Raw genomic sequence first — 19186 nt, 5'->3', positions numbered from 1 at the left:
GGTCTTTTCAAATGAGTCAGCTCTTCACAGCAGGTGGCCAAAGTTTAGCAGATAAGAAAACTCAAGCTTAAAGGAATTAGCTGAATGTACCCAAGGAAAAAGGAAATGAATTCTAACTGGGGTTGTGCATCTCACAAATCTTCACAAGCTCTTTCTCTTATCTGTTACTTCTCCTTTGTGTTATTTCCCAGACCTTGAAATTCAGAAAGAGGAAGAAGTATTTTTCATACATCAATTGTCTGTAAATAGAGCAAATCATTTCTTGTGTAATCAGAAGTACTGCTATTCTGAAGAAGGGACGGGAAGTGTCAGAAGTGGGAGGGCAGAGGAGCAAGGTCGCTGTGGCAGGAACAGCAGTGGGAGGTTCTGGCTGAGCTCCCCGGAGCAGAGCTGCCCCACCAGCCACAGCACACAGGACTGGGCTGCAGGAACAGGTAGGCACCTTGGTTTGGGCTTCCCAGGTGGCTTGGATGGTAAAGAATCTGCCTGCAATGCAGGAGACCCACGTTCCTGGTCGGGAAGCTCCTCTGGAGAAGGGAAGGCAACCCACTCTGTATTCTTGGCTGGAGAGTTCAATGGAGAGATGAGCCTGGAAGGCTGCAGTCCATGGGGTCGCGATGAATCGGACACAACTGAGCAACTAATGCTTTCACGTTTTCTTTTGACTTGGATCATGAATTTGCAGGGCAAGGACCGTCCTTTAAATGGGCAGCCAGGAACAGGACTCTCATTCTGTCTCTGACCCCCTGCTTGGCTTGCTAAGCCTTCCCAGGTTTCTGTTTATTTACTTTCCAAATCAGAGAATGGAGTGAAATGATTCTTAGGTTTCCTTCAAGATGTTGAGGGGATGATTTTCTATAATTCTCTGCATTTCCTGGTGTGTCAGTCTTACACAGAACACGCTCTCTGTGTTCTGTCTAACACTGTGCAGTTAGATTGAACCCTGAGCACCGAGCCCCACTGCTCTATTCTAATTCTGTAAGACAGAAAATTGCTCTTTGCAGAGCAGGTGGCCTCCAAGTGGTGACTTGTCTTCAAAGTTGGGGTTTTAGAAGTGTTTGCAAAGTTGGGAGCTACCACAACTTTATCTCCCTCAGCTGGAAAAGAAGTGGCCTCAGACAGTGGAGCTTGGAGACCTGGGTCAATCCCTGTCATAAAGAAACTGGTGATATAGATTCCCTGGAGAAGGGCAGTGTAGCCTTAAACTCATTAAAAACACTTCTAAATGTTACTCTCAGGTATTCTGGCCAGAGAGGCAAATTACATGGTAACTGGAGAATGGGAGGCGGCTCAGCCTCGCCTGCAGTGTGGGAGACCTGGGGCTCCTGCACTGGGAAGATCTGGAGAAGGGCAAAACCCAGTATTCTGGCCTCGGACAGAGGAGCCTGGCAGGCTGCACGGGGTCACAAAGAGTCGGACATGACTGAGCGACTAAGCACAGCACAGTATCGAAGTTTCAGCTTCAGCATCAGTCCTTCCAATGAATATTCAGGATTAATCGCCTTTAGGATGGACTGTTTATATCTCCTTGCAGCCCAAGGGAGTCTCAAGAGTCTTCTCCAGCACCACAGTTCAAAAGCATCAATTCTTCAGTGCTCAGCCTTCTTTATAGTCCAACTGTCACACCCATACATGACAACTGGAAAAACCATAGCCTTGACTAGACGGACCTTTGTTGGCAAAGTAATGTCTCTGCTTTTGAATATGCTATCTAGGTTGGTCATAACTTTCCTTCCAAGGAGTAAGCGTCTTTTAATTTCATGGCTGCAGTCACTATCTGCAGTGATTTTGGAGCCCAGAAAAATAAAGTCTGACACTGTTTCCACTGTTTCCCCATCTGTTTGCCATGAAGTGATGGGACTGAGCCAGAACTGTGTCTGAGTGTCTCCTGCGGAGGTCGGGGTCAGCAGTGGCCTGCCACAGGGGCAGGGGCTCTGGGTGCAGTAGACCTGGGTGTGGCATAAACCCTCTTGGAGGAGGTCACCACTAACCCCACCATAGAGCCGCCAGAACTTAGACAGGACTTGGAAACAGACTTTTGGAGGGCACAAACAGAAGCTTGTGCACCAGGACCCAGGAGAAAGGAGCAGCGGCCCCACAGGAGACTGGCCCAGGCTTGGCCGTGAGTGTCCAGGAGTCTCCAGCAGCTGTACACTGGAACTCACACAGCATGAGAATCAACAGTAACGTCTGTAAAACTAAAGTTGTAAGTGGTGAAAGATAATAAACACACATGGTACATGAGAATACAGCGAGGCAGAGGCACCAACTAGGACTCCAGCCCCAGTCTCGGGCTTAGAGCCAAGCATAGACTAGAGCCCTTGGCTACAAGAACTGACAAATACAGCAAGGATCCAGAACCACAAAGATTTTTTTTAATCTTTAAGTTGAAGGTCAATTTTTTATTTCTTTCTTTCGAATTTAATTTTTAAATTTTTTATTGTGGTAAGAGCATAGAACATGAGCTCTTTGTAAGAGAATTTTAAATGTACAGTATTGTTATCTATAGGCAAGATGTTGTACAGCACATCTCCAGAGCTTATCTTGCATAACTGAAACTTTATACATATGTTACATCAACTCCTCACTTCCTGGAAACCACCGTTCCATTCTAGTCCTGGCTTTTGTGAGTCTGCTGTTTTAGACACCGCATGTAAGCTGCATCGTGTAGCCTTTGTCCTCTGTGACTGGCTACTACACTCAGCCTTCCCTAGGAACAGTCTTAAAAGAGAAGGAAATGCCGCACAATGTGACAATATGATGAACCTTGAGAGGCTGGTTCCTAAGAGTGGCCCCAGCAGACAATCATGGGACTTCACTCAAAGTGTGACCTGAAAAAAGAGATGTTGTTCTGAGAACAGATCTGGGGGCACCCCAGAGGCAGCAGCGCTGCTGAGCTGGTGGGCGGCAGACAGCTCTCTCCTTGAGTCCATGCTGAAGCTGCCAGCGTTGGGAAGAAAGGAAGGGAAAGAAAAGGATGCATGTGGTCCTGAGAGGAAAATCACAGGTCGGATGGCCTTGGTGCTGACACTGCCCAGCTATGCGAATACAAGCTTGCACTAGTTACGTCGGCTACAGGATGGCAGGCCAAGTACTCTGCATGACACTTTCATTTAATGAAAACCACTTGAACTTATTATCCCTAAGTTTCTAAATGTATAAAGTGGATTTAATAACGTCTAAGTTGTTATAAGGATTACAGCTACTACAGCCCAGTGCCTAGAATTCAGCGGAGTTAAATAAAAGTGTTCATATTAACAATTGTTAAACTAATAGAGACAAGGGGCTTGTTCTGGTGCTGCCCCCGTGGTCATGTCTGGCTCTTTTCGACCTCGTGGACTATAGCTCGCCAGGCTCCTCTGTTCGTGGGATTTCTTTCTGGCAAGAACAGCTGGACTGGCTGCCATTTTCTCCTCCAGGGGATCATCCCCACCCAGTGACTGAATAGGCAGATCTTACCACCAGCACCAGCTGGGAAGGCCCCGTTCTAGGTGAGATAAGTCATTTGCTGAAAGGGACGTGGAATAGGATCGATCAGCATCTCAAAGGAAAGAAAAGAAGACTATGACGGAAGACTGGGAAGAATAGATGTAGCATAAAATTACAATACGGGGGGGGGGGGGCTTCCCGGGTGGTTCCGACTGCGCTTCCGCTGCAGAGGGCCTGGATCCGCCCCCTGGTTGCTGCGAGGGCTGGCCATACCATACCGGCGATGTGGTTGGGGATGTTCCCCGGTGAGGCCGAGGTACAGAGGGCTAAGGGAGAGGGTGAGAGCAGGGCGGCTGGAAGGAGAGTGAAGTGGGTGCGAAGCGAGCTCCCTGTGGACTGTTTGCCTGCGCACCGTGCGACTCCTCAAAATGCTTCCAGCCTTGTCGCCGCGACACGCGTCCTGTCCACAGCGAAGGCGCTGCAGCAGGCTTGCTACTGGCCAGCACTTTCACTGCTCCCCGCACTCAGCTGGCTCCTAAAGGGCAGGTCACCTCTTGGACAATGGGGAAACACGTTAAGCTCCTGCAAAGTCTGGTTTCCTGTCTTTAAGTCAAACCTTGGGTCCCAACTGGGTTCACTTCTTTTTCCAGCGTCACCAGCACCATGCCATCACCGCTCAAGCTCATGACCAAGCGAGCCCTCGATGCCTTCACTCCAAAGGGCGTCGTTATTTCCAAAAGAGAGAAGCCTGGACCCGTCTACCAGAAAGATGACCTGCCAAAAGGTCTGCCAAAAGAAGCCACAGTTCTCGGAGTAAGTCCATCTCCTTACAAGGGGAGCCCTGGGGAAAATATTATGAATGTATCCAGACCACAATCTACAATGGACCTGGGAGAATCTCTGTTTTTACCCTCCTGACTCCAGGCTTATTGGGACATGAAATGGAGCTTTATAGGAAGACCCTCCTGTAAACTAACTGAAACCATTAGATCTTTTCCACCAGAAATCTACACAATAAATCCTCTTATAATTTATCTTTACTATAGTAGACTTAGGATTTAACCATTTGATTTTACTCAGTATGTTTCAACTTGATTTTATTTTGAGCATATTTCTCAAACATTTTGAAATGAGACAATCTGGAGTCGTCTCGCTGCCATTTCCTCCCGTTCACGGGAGGAACTGTGAGACGCCCAGGCGTCCTAGGTCACCACCCTTCGTATTCAGCACTGAATTCCCACGTGCTCCTTAATGTCGCCTTTAGAGACCTAACTCCCATGCATCCCCAGATTTGGAAATCTGCCAAAAGTCAGAATTCAGGGCTAGTTAACAGCACGATGGCGCTTCGCAGGTGGCGCTCATGGTAAAAAATACACCTGCCACTGCAGGAGATGCAAGACACGCAGGGTCAGCCCCTGGGGCGGGAAGATTCTCTGGAGAAGGAAATGGCCGCCCACTCCAGTATTCTTGCCTAGAAAATCCCATGGACAGAGGAGCCTGGTGGGCTACATCCATGGGGTTGCAAAAGAGTCAGACAGACCAAGTGACTGAGCACTCACAGCTCACACACAGCACAGCAGCATCATATTCTTTATCCCTCATTTTCTTTTCTCAAAGCCTCTTCTGAGGGCTTGTGCAAACAGAAATCTTGTTCCCAAGGGTACAGTTTTCACTGACACACTCACTGCTAGGCATGGAAATGAAGGCAGTATCTTCCTAGCTTCTCTTGGAGACTTCCAGATCAATCTTTTCCTCTCATTTCTAGAAACTTCTAGAATCTCCTGTCATCCTGGTAGGTTATTCACTCCAGCTTTTAACAAAGGACAATGCAACTGTCCTTTTCATTTATTACTTGAAAAATCCCACTTTCAGTCTCTCACCTGAAAAAGATATTTTTGAAATCTTAGTTGTGTTCTGAACGATGGAAGAGAACAACTATTTCAAGCAATTGCAGACAGTCATAGACTTCAAAAGGCACTTGTTAGGGTAATTCTAACATTAGGAATAACTAAGAATTGATGGAATAAAATTTTAGGAAGATTGAGTTTGGTTTAAAAAACCTAAGAATAATCAGTGTTTTAGAAAATAACAGTAAATGATATACTGAAAAGTTTGAAACATGATCATCTTTAGGATAACCATCCGATGAATACGTTGCTTGAAAATAAAACCAATTACTGTTTATTATTCTACTATCATTTACCAGTAGTCACTCTCTTAATTTACTTCTTTCAAATAGCTGGTTCTGAGCTGACTTGCCTTTCTCCTCGTTTTGCCCATGCAGCCTATAATCTAGCCTACAGTTAGCCTAGAATCACAAACACATTTCACCATTTGCTTCAGCAATCAATAAGAGATATCAGTAAGAGATAAGTTTTCATTCATACATTCACCTATCATTTATCGAGCACGTGCAGTGTGCCAGCTACTGTTTTACACACTGGAGTTAATCAGTGAACTATACACTTCAGAGCTGTTTTTTTTTTTTTTTTTTTTAAGCCCCATTCCCATATTCCTTGAAGGAATTGGAGAGACAAAGACACATTCCAGTGAGTTCCCACTTCGTTCACTCTCCCAGGTAATTCACTCTTTCCCTTTCAGATTTTGACTGTTGAGTCACTGTCCCTCCATACAGTAGAGTTTCCATCATAAGCCATTCACTCTTTCCCTTTCAGATTGTGACTGTTGAGTCACTGTCCCTCCATACAGTAGAGTTTCCATCATAAGCCATTCACTCTTTCCCTTTCAGATTGTGACTGTTGAGTCACTGTCCCTCCATACAGTAGAGTTTCCATCATAAGCCATTGCTATTTCAATATTGGTGTTTGTGATCTTTCCCAACGCCGTGCCCTCTTAGCTCCTTGACCTCTTCTCCCCAAGGATCTTGTCCAGCCTTCCTTAGACAAACATTCCCTGGGTCATACCCTGTACCTTATCAGTACTAAGAGCAGGAACCCAGTTGAGAAGGTAACAGGCAGGAAACCTCCGGGCCCCCACATGGAGGAAATAGGCAGCAAGCATCAGACGATTTTTCATCTCTCTCTTAAGCAGCAGGAGAAAACAAACTACAAATGTAAGATTTTTCCCTTCTCTATACAAATTTAAAAGGTTTCTTTTAAAATTCTGTGTTGCCATGACGACACCTGGTTCCACCTGAACTTCAGTTTTCTCAAACCTTGAGCTAGCCAATGCGGCTTTTCTTATGGAAATGCTTTTCTTAAGCTTTGTTAATGAACTAAGTATTTTCCTTAGATTCTGTCTTTCTTCAAGTCCATTCTTCCTAAGACTCAGAACGGATCAGGGCTCAACAAACCAGTATGTTTTACTCACGGAAATGTTCTCTTAAGCTATGTTAATGAGACTATATATTTGCTTGGAAACCTGCCTTTCTTCAAGATTCATGTCAATTGTCTTATGGCCTGGGATGACTCCCCTGGTGCCAGTGTTGTCTCAGAATGCATGTTGTGGGTGAGCAGCCCAGTGCCACTCTCTGAGTTTTGAGACATTTCCTTTCTCTAATTAGCAACCTACTAATAGGTGTATAACTTCTTGCTAAAAACTAGCATGGGGCACTCTTTCTGTCCCCTTCTGATGTCTATGTTGGAAGCTTTCTCTACCAGATTTATGCTTTAATAAATCTTTATCACACAAAAGCTCTGAGCGATCAAGCCTCATCTCTGGGCCCGGATTGAATTCCTCTCCTCTGGAGGCCAAGAATCCCGGCATCTTCCATGGCTCAGCAACAACCTTTTGCAATCATTATTTGTTTTTCAAGAATCTCATACTACAGCCACAAATTCTAATCTCTCAAGGTCGTTCCCTCTGACTTCCATTGACTCTTTGTTTAACCTTGCTGAAACTTACTAATAATAACCCTTCCTCACAGAGCCTTCCTCTCCCAGCCACGACCCCCAGGGGCCACTCTCTTGTGATGCCTTCAACAACCTCATCCTCGCATCCTTAGAGCACACTCTCCAGGAAAAAACCTATGACATTGATTTAACTCTAACGCTGCCCATTTGCCTAATCTGTACTTGAATTCACGCAACTAACCATGCCTGAAAACATGCCCACACTCACATGCACACATACATCACTTCTTATTTACGACCATAAGCCCAAACGGACTGTCAAAGCTGCCTGAAATGTGCATGGTATTTGTTTCATCTGTTCACTTTCCTATGACCCCAGAAAACCACTTCATACATTCTTTCCCTCCCCCGCCCCCAAAACCTCTAGAGTCTTCCTTTTCCATTGATCACCTTGCTTCCTAAAAGGCTAAGAAAGTTGAGCCTATCTGGTGAGAAAGTCTGAAAGCTGCTACACATCTATAATTACCCACATCTATGCTCATGTATTCTTTATCTCCTCCCCATTGCTGAAAATAAAATAAATGCACACCTTCTAATTAAGATATTCTTCCCTGGGGGCAGTAGATCCCAACCCTTTTCACTTGCTCCAGTAATTCTCTGAAAATTTTCTTAATCAATTCCATGAGGGCAGAATCTTATTGCAATTTCTCCCCATCTTGAAAACAAATAAACAAAAAGCAAAAGCAAATACTTTTGACTTCACACACCCTCCAGCTGATGCCCCCTTCTCCCCTTGCATTCCCAGGAGCACTTCCTAATGGGGGAAGTCAGTGTCTCTAATTATTCTTGGATGATACTCTCTCTTGAGCCATATCTGGTGGTATCTGTCCCCTTTGCTCCACGCTGCTAACCCAGTTTCCAGGCCTTTGGTGTTGATTTTCTCAAGCTAATAGAAAGGTTTGATGCAGCTGATCACTCTCTCCTACTTGAAATACTATATTCTTGGATGGGCTTCCCTGATAGCTCAGTTGGTAAAGAATTTGCCAGCAATGCAGGAAACCCCAGTTTGGTTCCTGGGTTGGGAAGATCAGCTGGAGAAGGGATAGGATACCCACTCCAGTCCTGTTGGGTTTCCCATGTGGCTCAGCTGGTAAAGAATCCACCTGCAATGTGGGAGACCTAGGTTCGATCCCTGGGTCCGGAAGATCCCTTGGAGAAGGGAAAGGCTACCCACTCCAGTATTCCAGCCTGGAGAATTCCATGGACTGCATAGTCCATGGGGTCACAAAGAGTCAGACATGACTGAGCGACTTTCACTTTCTTTCTATTCTTGGACATCAGTCCTTCTGGTTTTCCTCCTTCCTTCTGGGTCTTGCTTTTTATGTTTCTATTTTTCTGATCCTAAATTTGGGGTTCTCCACAGCTCAGTCCTTGACTCCATTCTCTTTCCATATCTGTTACAATGAAGAACTCATCTGGTAATAGGGATTTAAATATTATCTTCACTTACAACTTGGAACAAGAAGGCTGTATCTGTTGCCAGGATCTCCCAACTTAAGACTCACATATGCAAAAGCCTATGTCCATCTCCACTTGGGCGTCTACTCGACACGTCTCCCTAGCCTGCCCCGGGCTGAAATCCCGATCTTCCACCCCAAGCCCAGTCCCCATACAGTAATGCCAAGTTTAAATCAGTGTTGACTCCATCACTTCAGATACTCAAGCCGAGCCCCTTGGAGGCACACTTCATCCCTTTCTCATAATCCACATTCACACCATTAGCAAGTCCGATAGGTTTACTCTCCACAGCGCATCTAGAACCGCCTCTGTTATCCACATCTTCCTCCAGGCTGGCGCCATCTCACGTGTGAATTACGGAAATGCCCTCTCTATTCATGCCCCTGCTCTGTCTCCTTACGATCTACTCTCAACTCAGCAGACACGACGATCTTTTAAAAACGTGAATTAGATCATGTACTATCCTTGCTCAAAGGCGTCCAGTGGGCTTGCCTTTTTACTGAGAATGACGGGCAAAGTCGGTAAAAAGAGCCTGCAATGCCGTACATAGTTTGCATCACACCCTTAGTACTTCTGAGGGCTCAGTTCCTAATACTTTGCTCTTAACTCATTTTGATCTCCAAGGAATTCATCAGGAAAGGACATAACACACGTCTGGTGACAGTGCTTTTTCACTCGCTTAATTCCCCTGATGTCTGGGATAGTCAATAAATATTAAAACAGTGAGTTTTAAAACAGTGTTTAATAAGTATTAAACAGTGAGTAAAGTGAGTAAAGCTCCGTATCAGATGAATAGGGCTGGAAACCTGGTTCTTCCATCTGGCCACTGGCATGGGTTTTTACAAGTTATTTTGACTCTGGTGCCTCATTTTTCTTATCCATGCGTGAGACGAGATGAATAGCTAAAACACAGAAAGTGTTCAACAAACATAGATGACTGTCACCACCATTGGTGTCATTAAAAAGTATGAATAATTATTAAAATCCGATGATGAATAAGATGAACTATGGCACTAAAGACTTTCTGCTCTACTTCAATTGAAATTGAGCCTTTTATTAACATTCCCATGATAAATTTGCTTTCTATAGCCATCCAACTGGACCATTGTCTAGAAAATTTTTCCCTATGTATTTGCCCTAGACCAAACCAAACCAAACAAAGACCTGTAAACTACCTTTTGCAAAATAAAGTTAAAAATGCATCTATCACTTCCTGATTTGCTAGGTTAATAATTCTATCAGAAATAAAGAGGTTAGTTGTATATGACTCTCTAATAGAATGCCTATTGGCACCTTGTAACACTCCCCCGCTCCTTCTAGTGACAGATGATGGCGTGTACTCTGCACTCTTCAGAATTCACCGTGTGCGTGCAATGACAGCTCTCATCTGTTTACAGTGTTCTCTGGAATATTTTACAGTTTTCCCTCTTATTTCTTTCAGATCATCCAGATCCTGTGTTTCCTGGTGATTTCAAGTTTGGGGGTCATCTTGGTTTCTGTTCCCAATTCTTCCCAGCTCAGCCCAGCAATTTCCAGCATTCTGATGACTGGGTACCCATTTTTAGGAGCTCTGTGTGTGAGTAGAGTGGGGTCTCCAAGAGGGGATATGCTTTATAAGTGCCAGCTGGGTGCTAAGTCATGGAATGACTCAATCCCAAGAAGCAGGAGAAGACTGAGTTCCGCCACCTTCCCTGTATTATTATTGCACATCGCGTGTCTCTAGTTCAGGAAAAGCGGCAGAAGGACAGTCCATCCTGCGTGAGCCTCCCAGGGAGTGGCTGGCTGGGGCAGGAGGCAGTATGGTCACACAGTGGGCATGCCAGTGCAGCATTTCTTACCTGGCTTCATGACATACTTCCAGAAAGCAGGTTTTTCCTATCCTTCTTTGGCCCTTTGGTGAGGCCATTGGAATCCCTCCAGTTTAAGAGTAATCCACCTGTCAGCAGAAAGTGAAAAGCTGGTTTTTTCTTAAATAAAATGAGCGCTGCTGGTAGATGCCACAGATCTGCAGAGGATTAACTCACAGTGGTAAGACTCATGGGACTAGGGACACTCTTGCCACAGATCTGCAGAGGATTAACTCACAATGGCAAGACTCATGGACCAGGGACACTCTTGCTGCATAAAGTTTTTTTGAGGCCTTCCACATAGTGGCTCATGGCAAAGGGCCCAGCAGATCCTTTGCCTTGGAGATTAGCCAGGACCTCCCCACATCTCCCACAAAAGGCCACTTCTCCATGCAGCATTCCGGCAGAGGAGAAAAAGGCATGTTCTGGGCAGACAGACTTTTGCCACGGTGCCTCCTCTGTATGGACACCGTCCTCGTGTGGGCAAACCGTGCATTGAGGCAGGGGGAGCCCTGCTTCCGCCCCCAGAGCGCTGCTTGTCCTGACTCCTCTATCTCACCCACAGTCTGGGCTCCTGCATTTTCTAACGAAAGCTAGAAGTGACTCACGCTTGACCAGCTTTGTCTGCAACCACCCGATCCCAAGTTTAAACCACAAGCTTAACCCATGTTTCAGATTCTCAGAACATTATCCCTCCACCAACTGGACTCTTAATACCACTGGGATCAAATGCAGACTTGAAGGGCTTTAAAAGACTCTTCACATATAAGACTTTCACATCTGACCCTTCCCATTTTCCTCAACTCCCAGCCTAGCTCAGGTTACTGACACCAACGGCTCGATGCGCATGTGTTTCTGCACTTTGCGCCATTGGAGCCTGTCTGCTACATGCTTTAGGTGGCTGCTCCTGCCCTTCTGAGCCCTCAAGTCACGGTCTTTCTCGGTCTCCTCTCTTTCCACCTCGTCATCTAGCAACACTTGCCTCCCTCCATGTGTAGCTCCTTCCCAAACCTCCTCAGCTCCTAGTGATTTCACTAATATAAATTCAGCTCCTCTGTGCATCCTGCGGATTCTTCAAAGTCAATGGAGGCATCCTGGGGGTGAATATCAGGGGTCTCTATCCATATGGATCCCAATGAATTGACATGATGTATTGATTGAGCTGGGGCTTCCCGGGTGGCTCAGTGGTAAAGAATCTTCCTGCCAGTGCAGGAGATACAAGGGACGTGGGCTTGATTCCTGGTCAGGAAGATCCCCCAGAGTAGGAAATGGCAACTCTCTCCAGTATTCTTGCTTGGGAAGTTCCATGGGCAGATGAGCCTGGCGGGTTACAGTCCATGGGGTCGCAAGGAGTTGGACACGACTGAGGAACTCAGCATGTGCGCGTGTGCACACACACACACACGCACATTGATTGCCTGAGAGGAACATGGTGGTCACATTTCTGTAAGTCAACTGAACTGATCATTTCTCTCTTTTCTGAGCAGTTTGCCATTACCGGAACCGTCTCAATTATCTCTGGAAAAAAATCAAATAAGCCTTTTGTAAGTATGAGAACCATTGATTCTTAGCTGACTGGAATAAAAGGAACTTCAGAGTTAACTCTTTGGGGGGGATTTGGGCTCTTCCCTCCTAGACTAGTGCTCTTTGCCCTACAAAGAGGCCTCTAGCATCATATTCTAAGCATGGAGGAGGTTTACCTCATTTGCTTAAATGGTAGAAATTTTTGAATATACCACGGGCTCCTTACGACTTGCTATCTTGGCCCTGAAGGGGACAGACGCCCATCTTGCTAGAGCCTAGAGGTCCTTTCTAGGATAGGGAGATCCTTTTCTAGAGGCAGAGGTGTGTGGGCGTAGGTCCTGTTGCCATCTCCTCCACCTGCTTAGAAACAGCCGTCAGACTGCAGCCATTTTGCTGACAAGGTCAGGAGGGGGCGAGGGGAGCAGGCGCTGAGGTCTTTGATCCTCTCCATAGCAAGCTCCCCTTCGCACAGCCACACACCCACAAACATGACCTCAGGAGAAGCCACATCCCGACTCAGGAAGATCCACAGTCTGGTTAGCGATGGATGAGGGCACATCAGATGGTGTATGAGAGACGGTGTAGAGGCCAGTATAAGCTCCTGATGCTTGAAGCTGAACGTCTTAACCCCACAACCAGTGGACAGAAAAATGAAGAGTTCACAGCCTCGGATGGGGTCAGAGCTCTGTCGCTGACACTTCTGCGTGCTTCAAAAAGTTCCTTCCTTCTCCAGCCCCTGGTTTTCTCATCTACAAAATGCAGAAGAGAAACATGTGGCTCTCAGAGCTGGTTTTCCCAAGTGCCCTGAATTCACTGAAAAGGCAAGCCACAACCAGGATGACCTAACGCGATGTGACTTGCATGTGGGACCCAAGATGACACGGGGGCTCACATGTGGGACCCAAGACAGTACGTGGGCTCCACTGCCTACACTTGGCAACTCTGGGCAAAGACTCTGCCTGTTCAGGCTGCTGTTCCTTCAGGGATTCAGCATACAAAGCCCTGAAGCTATGGGGCCAAGAGATAAGAGGACAGAGCAACCATCCTCCCCAACAGCCGGTATCCCACTGTGATGTTAAAACAGAAAAGAGCGTGCGCTGGGAGCCTGACACCAAGCCTGGCTCATTTTTGTGGAGGAATCATATCCTGTGGAAGCTCTTTTCCCCAAGATGTAGAATACACCCCAGGAGAGAGTGTGACAGATGTGGTTCTCATTGCTCTGATTCGCCTCCAGATGGGTAGTCCAACTTCTCCAGCTGGTTTCAGCCTTTTCTCTGAAGCTGCTTCTTGATGGGAAGAGAGTCCGAGAATGGTCCTCACAGGAGGGACCAAAGGTCACATTCCAGGGCCCTTAGAGCAAAAGAAGGACGCTCAAGCTGCTGAGGGAGCCAAGGAGGCCCTGGCAGGCGCCCGGGAAGCTCCTTCTCCATCTTGGTGGCCCTCAGAGTCAAGGAGCCAGACCTCTTCCCCTAAGAAAGAACCGTTCATACATTTTCTCATTCAACAACCTTTTACTGATTATATCAGGTGACAAACCAGGTAGTGAGAAGGGCCTACAGAGTAAATAAAACACAGTCTGTGTCCCCAAGGAGCACACGGGTTGGAGGAGAACAGACGCAGGGAAGCCCCATTGCAGAGAGTGGATGGAGGGTGAACGGCCTCACGTGCTGCGTCCGTGATGAGGTCCCAGTGCAGAATTTTTCTTCCAGGCCATAAACAGCCTCATCTTCAGTGCAGTGAGCTCTGTGGCTGCTGGAGTGGGCCTCATCCTCCTCGCTGGCAGCCTGGTAGCCCTGAGTACGGCCTCCCAGCAGTGTGACTCCGGAAGGGATTACCTATCCTCGCTGCCTTATTCGACGTACTATTACTCGATATATGACGTCAAGGACTGTCTCCTGACCAGTGTCGATCTAACAGTAAGTAGACTGCACTTCCTGTCATGTGATACCTCAGTGTCCCTGCTTCGCAGACTTTTCTGCCTTTTCAGCAGTCTCCAGCCCTGTTGGTTTGAACGTCTGGAAGCAAATAGGAAAGACAAAAAATTATGGTTGAAAGAGGTTGGTCAGCAGGCTGCATAATACGGGCGAAGCACTGTGCGAGGTCAAAACAGGGAATCAAGAAGGGCTGTGCGTGATGGCCTGTTTGGTCATCCTTCTTAAATGATAAATACCCCATTCTCAGTAGCTTTAGCCCTCAAAGTGCCCCCTTCGTTGAACAGGCATTCCCACCGCCCACAGCACAGACAGAAACATTTCCTTTCGATTTGATTTGGGATTAATGCATCATATGGTAAGCTGGTATGGAACTTGAGCCTTAAGCCCAAGCACGGAACTACTAGACTGGCCTGGCAGGGCTGCAGACAGTGAGAGATGGTCTACCCAGGGAGGACTCTTAGCAGGAATGCCAGCATCCCTTGGCACCATCTTCTTGCCACACTTCCCCCAAACCTGATGGTCATCACCTGTTGATTATGACCATCTTGGCTTAGTCAGTCCTCTATATGCAGGCTCAGAGTTTGGAAACCATAAACTCTGGCCCTTTTAGGAGAAGGGTTACTCCCCTTGTGACTCCTCTTCGTCTGAGCTGGGGAGACAAAGGCAATCTGTGTCATCCCCTTGGATCTGTCTCTTGAATCACAGAGACTGTGTGTGCGTTTCTGAACTCACAGCCTTCTGTGAGGTTGCCTGTGGGACCCAGAGGTTGCCAAAAGCATCTGCTTTGATCCAGGAGCTTGAGGAAGTGGAAGGGTACAGAGACTCATCTGGCTGGAACTCAGCTTGAGGAAGCCCAGCAGACAGAACAACGCTGGTGCACGGGAGAGGTCAGGCAAAGCAAGGAGAATGAGAGAGGCGCTCTCCCGCCGTGGGTAATCAGACCTTAATTCAGCAAAAACGCATCTCAAACTGCCTCCCCCGCTCAGGTAACTAGAGCCAAAGAGAACTTCCTGCAACATCAGAGGAGCTGCGACTCGGCAGACCGGGCAGAATTCAAAGCCCACTCTCTTTATTAACGTAAAGATTACCTGGGGAAAGTAACAAAGTTAAAGTTAAAAATACATATCAAGAGATGGAAGACAGAAAGAAGGGAGGGTGGCAGGAAGGTCATCTTACATCCTAGAAAACTAAGAAGGATATTAAAGCCAGAGCAGAGGTCAGAAGACCGTGGCGGCCTGGAAGGAACATAGGTGTTGGAGGTGGGCTCATGGAAGTTTAATTCCCATGATACGATCTGAGGCTCTTCGGGCACGCTGGATGTAGGAAGCTCGCACCGAGTGCCCTGCAAAATGTTAGGAGCTGAGACTAAATATTTAGCCTATTTAAGAAATAAGACAAGGAGAACACTCTGTCCTGCATCTCAAGAAGCTTCCAGAAACTCTTCCATAAAGGTTTATAGGATGAAATCATCTCCCCAAGCCTTGTGCAGATAGGGTACCCAAATCCGAAATTACATATAAAATAGAGGAACCTTGACTAAAATGACTAACTTAAAATTGTCCCCGGATCTGTGAAACTCCCAAGGTACTATCAGAATCAAACCCAACTCCCATCAAGAGCTACTGTTGTTCCATCACTAATGCGTGTCCCACCCTTTGCAGCCTCATAGACCACAGCACTCCAGGCTCCTCTGTTGTCCACTGTGTCCTGGAGTTCGCTCAGGTTCTTGTCCACTGAGTCAGTGATGCTCTCTAACCGCCTCGTCCTCTGTGTCCCCTTCTCCTTGTGCTGTCTATCTTTCCCAGCTTCAGGGTCTTTTCCAGTGAGTCAGGTCTTTGTATCAGGTGGCCAAACTATTGGAGCTTTAGCTTCAGCATCAGTCCTTCCAATGAATGTTCAAGCTTCATTTCCTTTAGGATGGACTCTTTGCAATCTAAAGGACTCTCAAGAGTCTTCTCCATCAACAGAGATGTCTGTAAGTCCAAATTATGCGTTTCCTACCTACCATGAACTCTCCAACCATCACCGCCCACACACTGAAGTTATCTAAGAATGAAAATATTTTGAAAAACATTAAGGGAAAAAATGAGGGATAGCAGAAAATAGGACAAACATGAAATGTAGTTACCTGAGAGTTAGAGATTACATCATAATTTGAAAAAATGCTATAATGAAACTGCATTTTAAACGATTAAAGATATTTAAAAAGGAATTAAAACCAAATGAAAGAATATGGCAATGAACAAAAAAACAAGTTGATCTGAAAAAGAGCCAAATAGTATGATTATAAATGAAAATTAAAATATTTGAAATTAAGAACTTAGCATCAGTTAAATAGGAGATACAACATATAGGTCTGATTAAACCACATAGAACACAATACACTAAGATAAAAATTTAGAAAATATCAATGAGAAGTTAAAAGACACGGAGGACACAGTGAAGGGAGAAGGTTCAACACATCTCATATGAGCTCCAGTGGGACAGCGTGGTAGACAGGGAGGATGCAATAGAAATAAGCAAGAACTTGGCAGAATTTAAGAAAGATATGGGAGTTCAGACTGAAGGACTGCACTGAGATTGTTGCAGGATGAATAAAAAGCCCACACCTAGAAACAGCGTGGCAACCAAAGACACTCAAGAAAAAAGAGAAAATAATAGGAGCGCCTATAGGTAAGTGAGCGACCTCCCTGGTGGCTCAGCTGGTAAAGACTCTGCCTGCAACTCGGGAGACCTGGGTTCGATCCCTAGGTTGGGAAGATCCCCTGGAGAAGGGAACGGCTCCCCACTCCAGTGTTCTGGCCTGGAGAATCCCGTGGACTGTATGGGGTCGCCAGAAGTCGAACACGACTGAGCAGCTTTCACACACACACAGGGGAATGAAGGCTGACTCTCATCTCTGAGTGTGGAATACCGAGGTCTTGAGGGGAAACCCTTGCTATTCATTTCCCTGCTTCGGTTCAGAGATCCAAAAGGAAAAGCAGGAAAGAGGATGACGTGGTCCTCACCGCCCCTTCCTCTCTCCACTGTTAGAGTCTTCACTCGCAGTCTTGTCTCCTGAACGAGTCGGGCACCAACCATCCCTGTGTTGACTTACAGGGTGTCCTGCTGGTGATGCTCAGCTTCACGGTGCTGGAGCTCTTAGCAGCTGCATACGCTTCTGTCTTTTGGTGGAAACGGTCGACTGTGACAGCCCTGCGTTCATCCAGTCACGAATAAGAAGAACCGGGGGACTGGAGCCGACATACGCACATCACGACGGATGAGATAACTAATAAGAACCTGCCGCATAGCACAGGGCCTTTTCTCAGCGCTCTGGGCTGGCAAAGAGGGAGCGCGTGTGCATGGACGGCAGACTCACGAGACTAACACGATTCGGCAAAGCAGCTAAACCCCAGGAAAAACAAAAAGACGAGAGGATGTGTGGTCTTGCGCTGGTGTGAGCTGGCGAGTCGTGTGGTTTATAGGCCCTGCTTCTGTAGCGCTTTCATACTCACATTGCTTAAATTTTAAACATCATGGATTCCAAGAACACTTCAATTAAAAAATACTTCTACAATAATACGGCTCTATTTCTGTCAGTTAAATATGCCTCTGTTCTCTGTCTCATTTAACAACCTTATTCTTAAATATCTAAACTCAAAGATCGAATTTAACCAGAACGCTCTCTCCCATCTAAGTCCTAGACCAAACAAGAAATTAGACACATAGAAATATAATTAACTTGTTACTGTACTGGAGTGAATAGAACTGGCCAATAAAGAGGCTCCTACTGTCTCCCCTGGTCTAGGCTGAGGCCTATCCTAGAGGGAACGTGCGACAGAAATCCACAGCATGCCTTCCGAGTGACACGTACAAAGATGGGCACAAAGTGATACACACCAGAGCCCCTACAGGAAACTCCAAACGCCAAAGTGATACACACCAGAGCCCCTACAGGAAACTCCAAACGCCAAAGTGATACACACCAGAGCCCCTACAGGAAACTCCAAACGCCAAAGTGATACACACCAGAGCCCCTACAGGAAACTCCAAATGCCAAAGTGATACACACCAGAGCCCCTACAGGAAACTCCAAATGCCAAAGTGATACACACCAGAGCCCCTACAGGAAACTCCAAATGCCAAAGTGATACACACCAGAGCCCCTACAGGAAACTCTCCAAATGCCAAAGTGATACACACCAGAGCCCCTACAGGAAACTCTCCAAATGCCAAAGTGATACACACCAGAGCCCCTACAGGAAACTCTCCAAATGCCAAAGTGATACACACCAGAGCCCCTACAGGAAACTCTCCAAATGCCAAAGTGATACACACAAGAGCCCCTATAGGAAACTCTCCAAATGCCAAAGAGTAGGAAAGACAAATAAAACCGTGGTGTAGTCGGACAATGGATGGGCTTCCCAGGTGGCTCGGACGGTAAAGAGTCTCCCTGCAACGCAGGAGACCCAGCTTCAGGTCCTGCGTTAGGAAGATCCCCTGGAGAAGGGCATGGCAGCCCACTCCAGTATTCTTGCCTGGAGAACTCCATGGACAGAGGAGCCTGGCGGGCTTCAGTCCTGGGGGTCACAAAAGGTACAGCTGAGCGACTAACACACACAAACAATGGCGTGTGATATACCAACGCAAGTGGACAAACAGCAATTATATGCCACATGGACGACTCCCACAGTGTATGATTCCACGTGTACACGTGGAATCTAACTGAGAGGGTCAGGATAGTGGTTACCTTTGCAGGTGATGATTGGAAGGGGACCCAGAGGGCACACGGGTTCCTGGAGACACTGTTTTTCTTGATCTGGATACTAGTGCTCTAGAGTGCACTAGAATGTTTTCAAGTATGTGTGTGTGTGTGTGTGTGTGTGTGTGTGTGTGAATATTTTACACTGGGGCTGGAGAAACTTTGAGATTTCTTTTTACCCAATAAGCCAAGCAATGCAATAAAATTGTATGTTATCCAAGAGCTATTTCTTATTTACTTTCTACTGTTAATAGAAAGTTTCTTCAGAATATCTAGAGGATTGTATTCAGCATTATCTAGGTTAATATTGCAAACTGATGGGAGGATTGGTAAGGACATTTCACCTTTCATTTCTAACCTCTCATCCAAACCCTTACC

At 46.5% G+C, this 19186-nt stretch overlaps 1 protein-coding gene across 1 annotated transcript; it reads left to right on the top strand.

Annotated features, from left to right (window-relative positions):
• Window positions 1–273: 273 nt before the first annotated feature.
• On the top strand, window positions 274–17651 carry LOC102270430 (membrane-spanning 4-domains subfamily A member 7). The gene is made up of 6 exons (XM_070383259.1): window positions 274–434; window positions 4080–4242; window positions 10201–10335; window positions 12094–12150; window positions 13840–14046; window positions 17164–17651. Exons 2-6 carry the CDS (start codon window positions 4093–4095, stop codon window positions 17281–17283), a joined length of 669 nt encoding a protein of 222 aa, XP_070239360.1. The 5' UTR covers window positions 274–434; window positions 4080–4092; the 3' UTR covers window positions 17284–17651.
• The last annotated feature ends 1535 nt before the right edge of the window (window positions 17652–19186 follow it).

This window comes from Bos mutus, chromosome 15 (assembly GCF_027580195.1).
Source record: "Bos mutus isolate GX-2022 chromosome 15, NWIPB_WYAK_1.1, whole genome shotgun sequence".
Classification (NCBI taxonomy): domain Eukaryota; kingdom Metazoa; phylum Chordata; class Mammalia; order Artiodactyla; family Bovidae; genus Bos; species Bos mutus.
The sequence above is the reverse complement of the archived record's forward strand: the minus strand, read 5'-3'. Positions and strand labels throughout refer to the sequence as shown.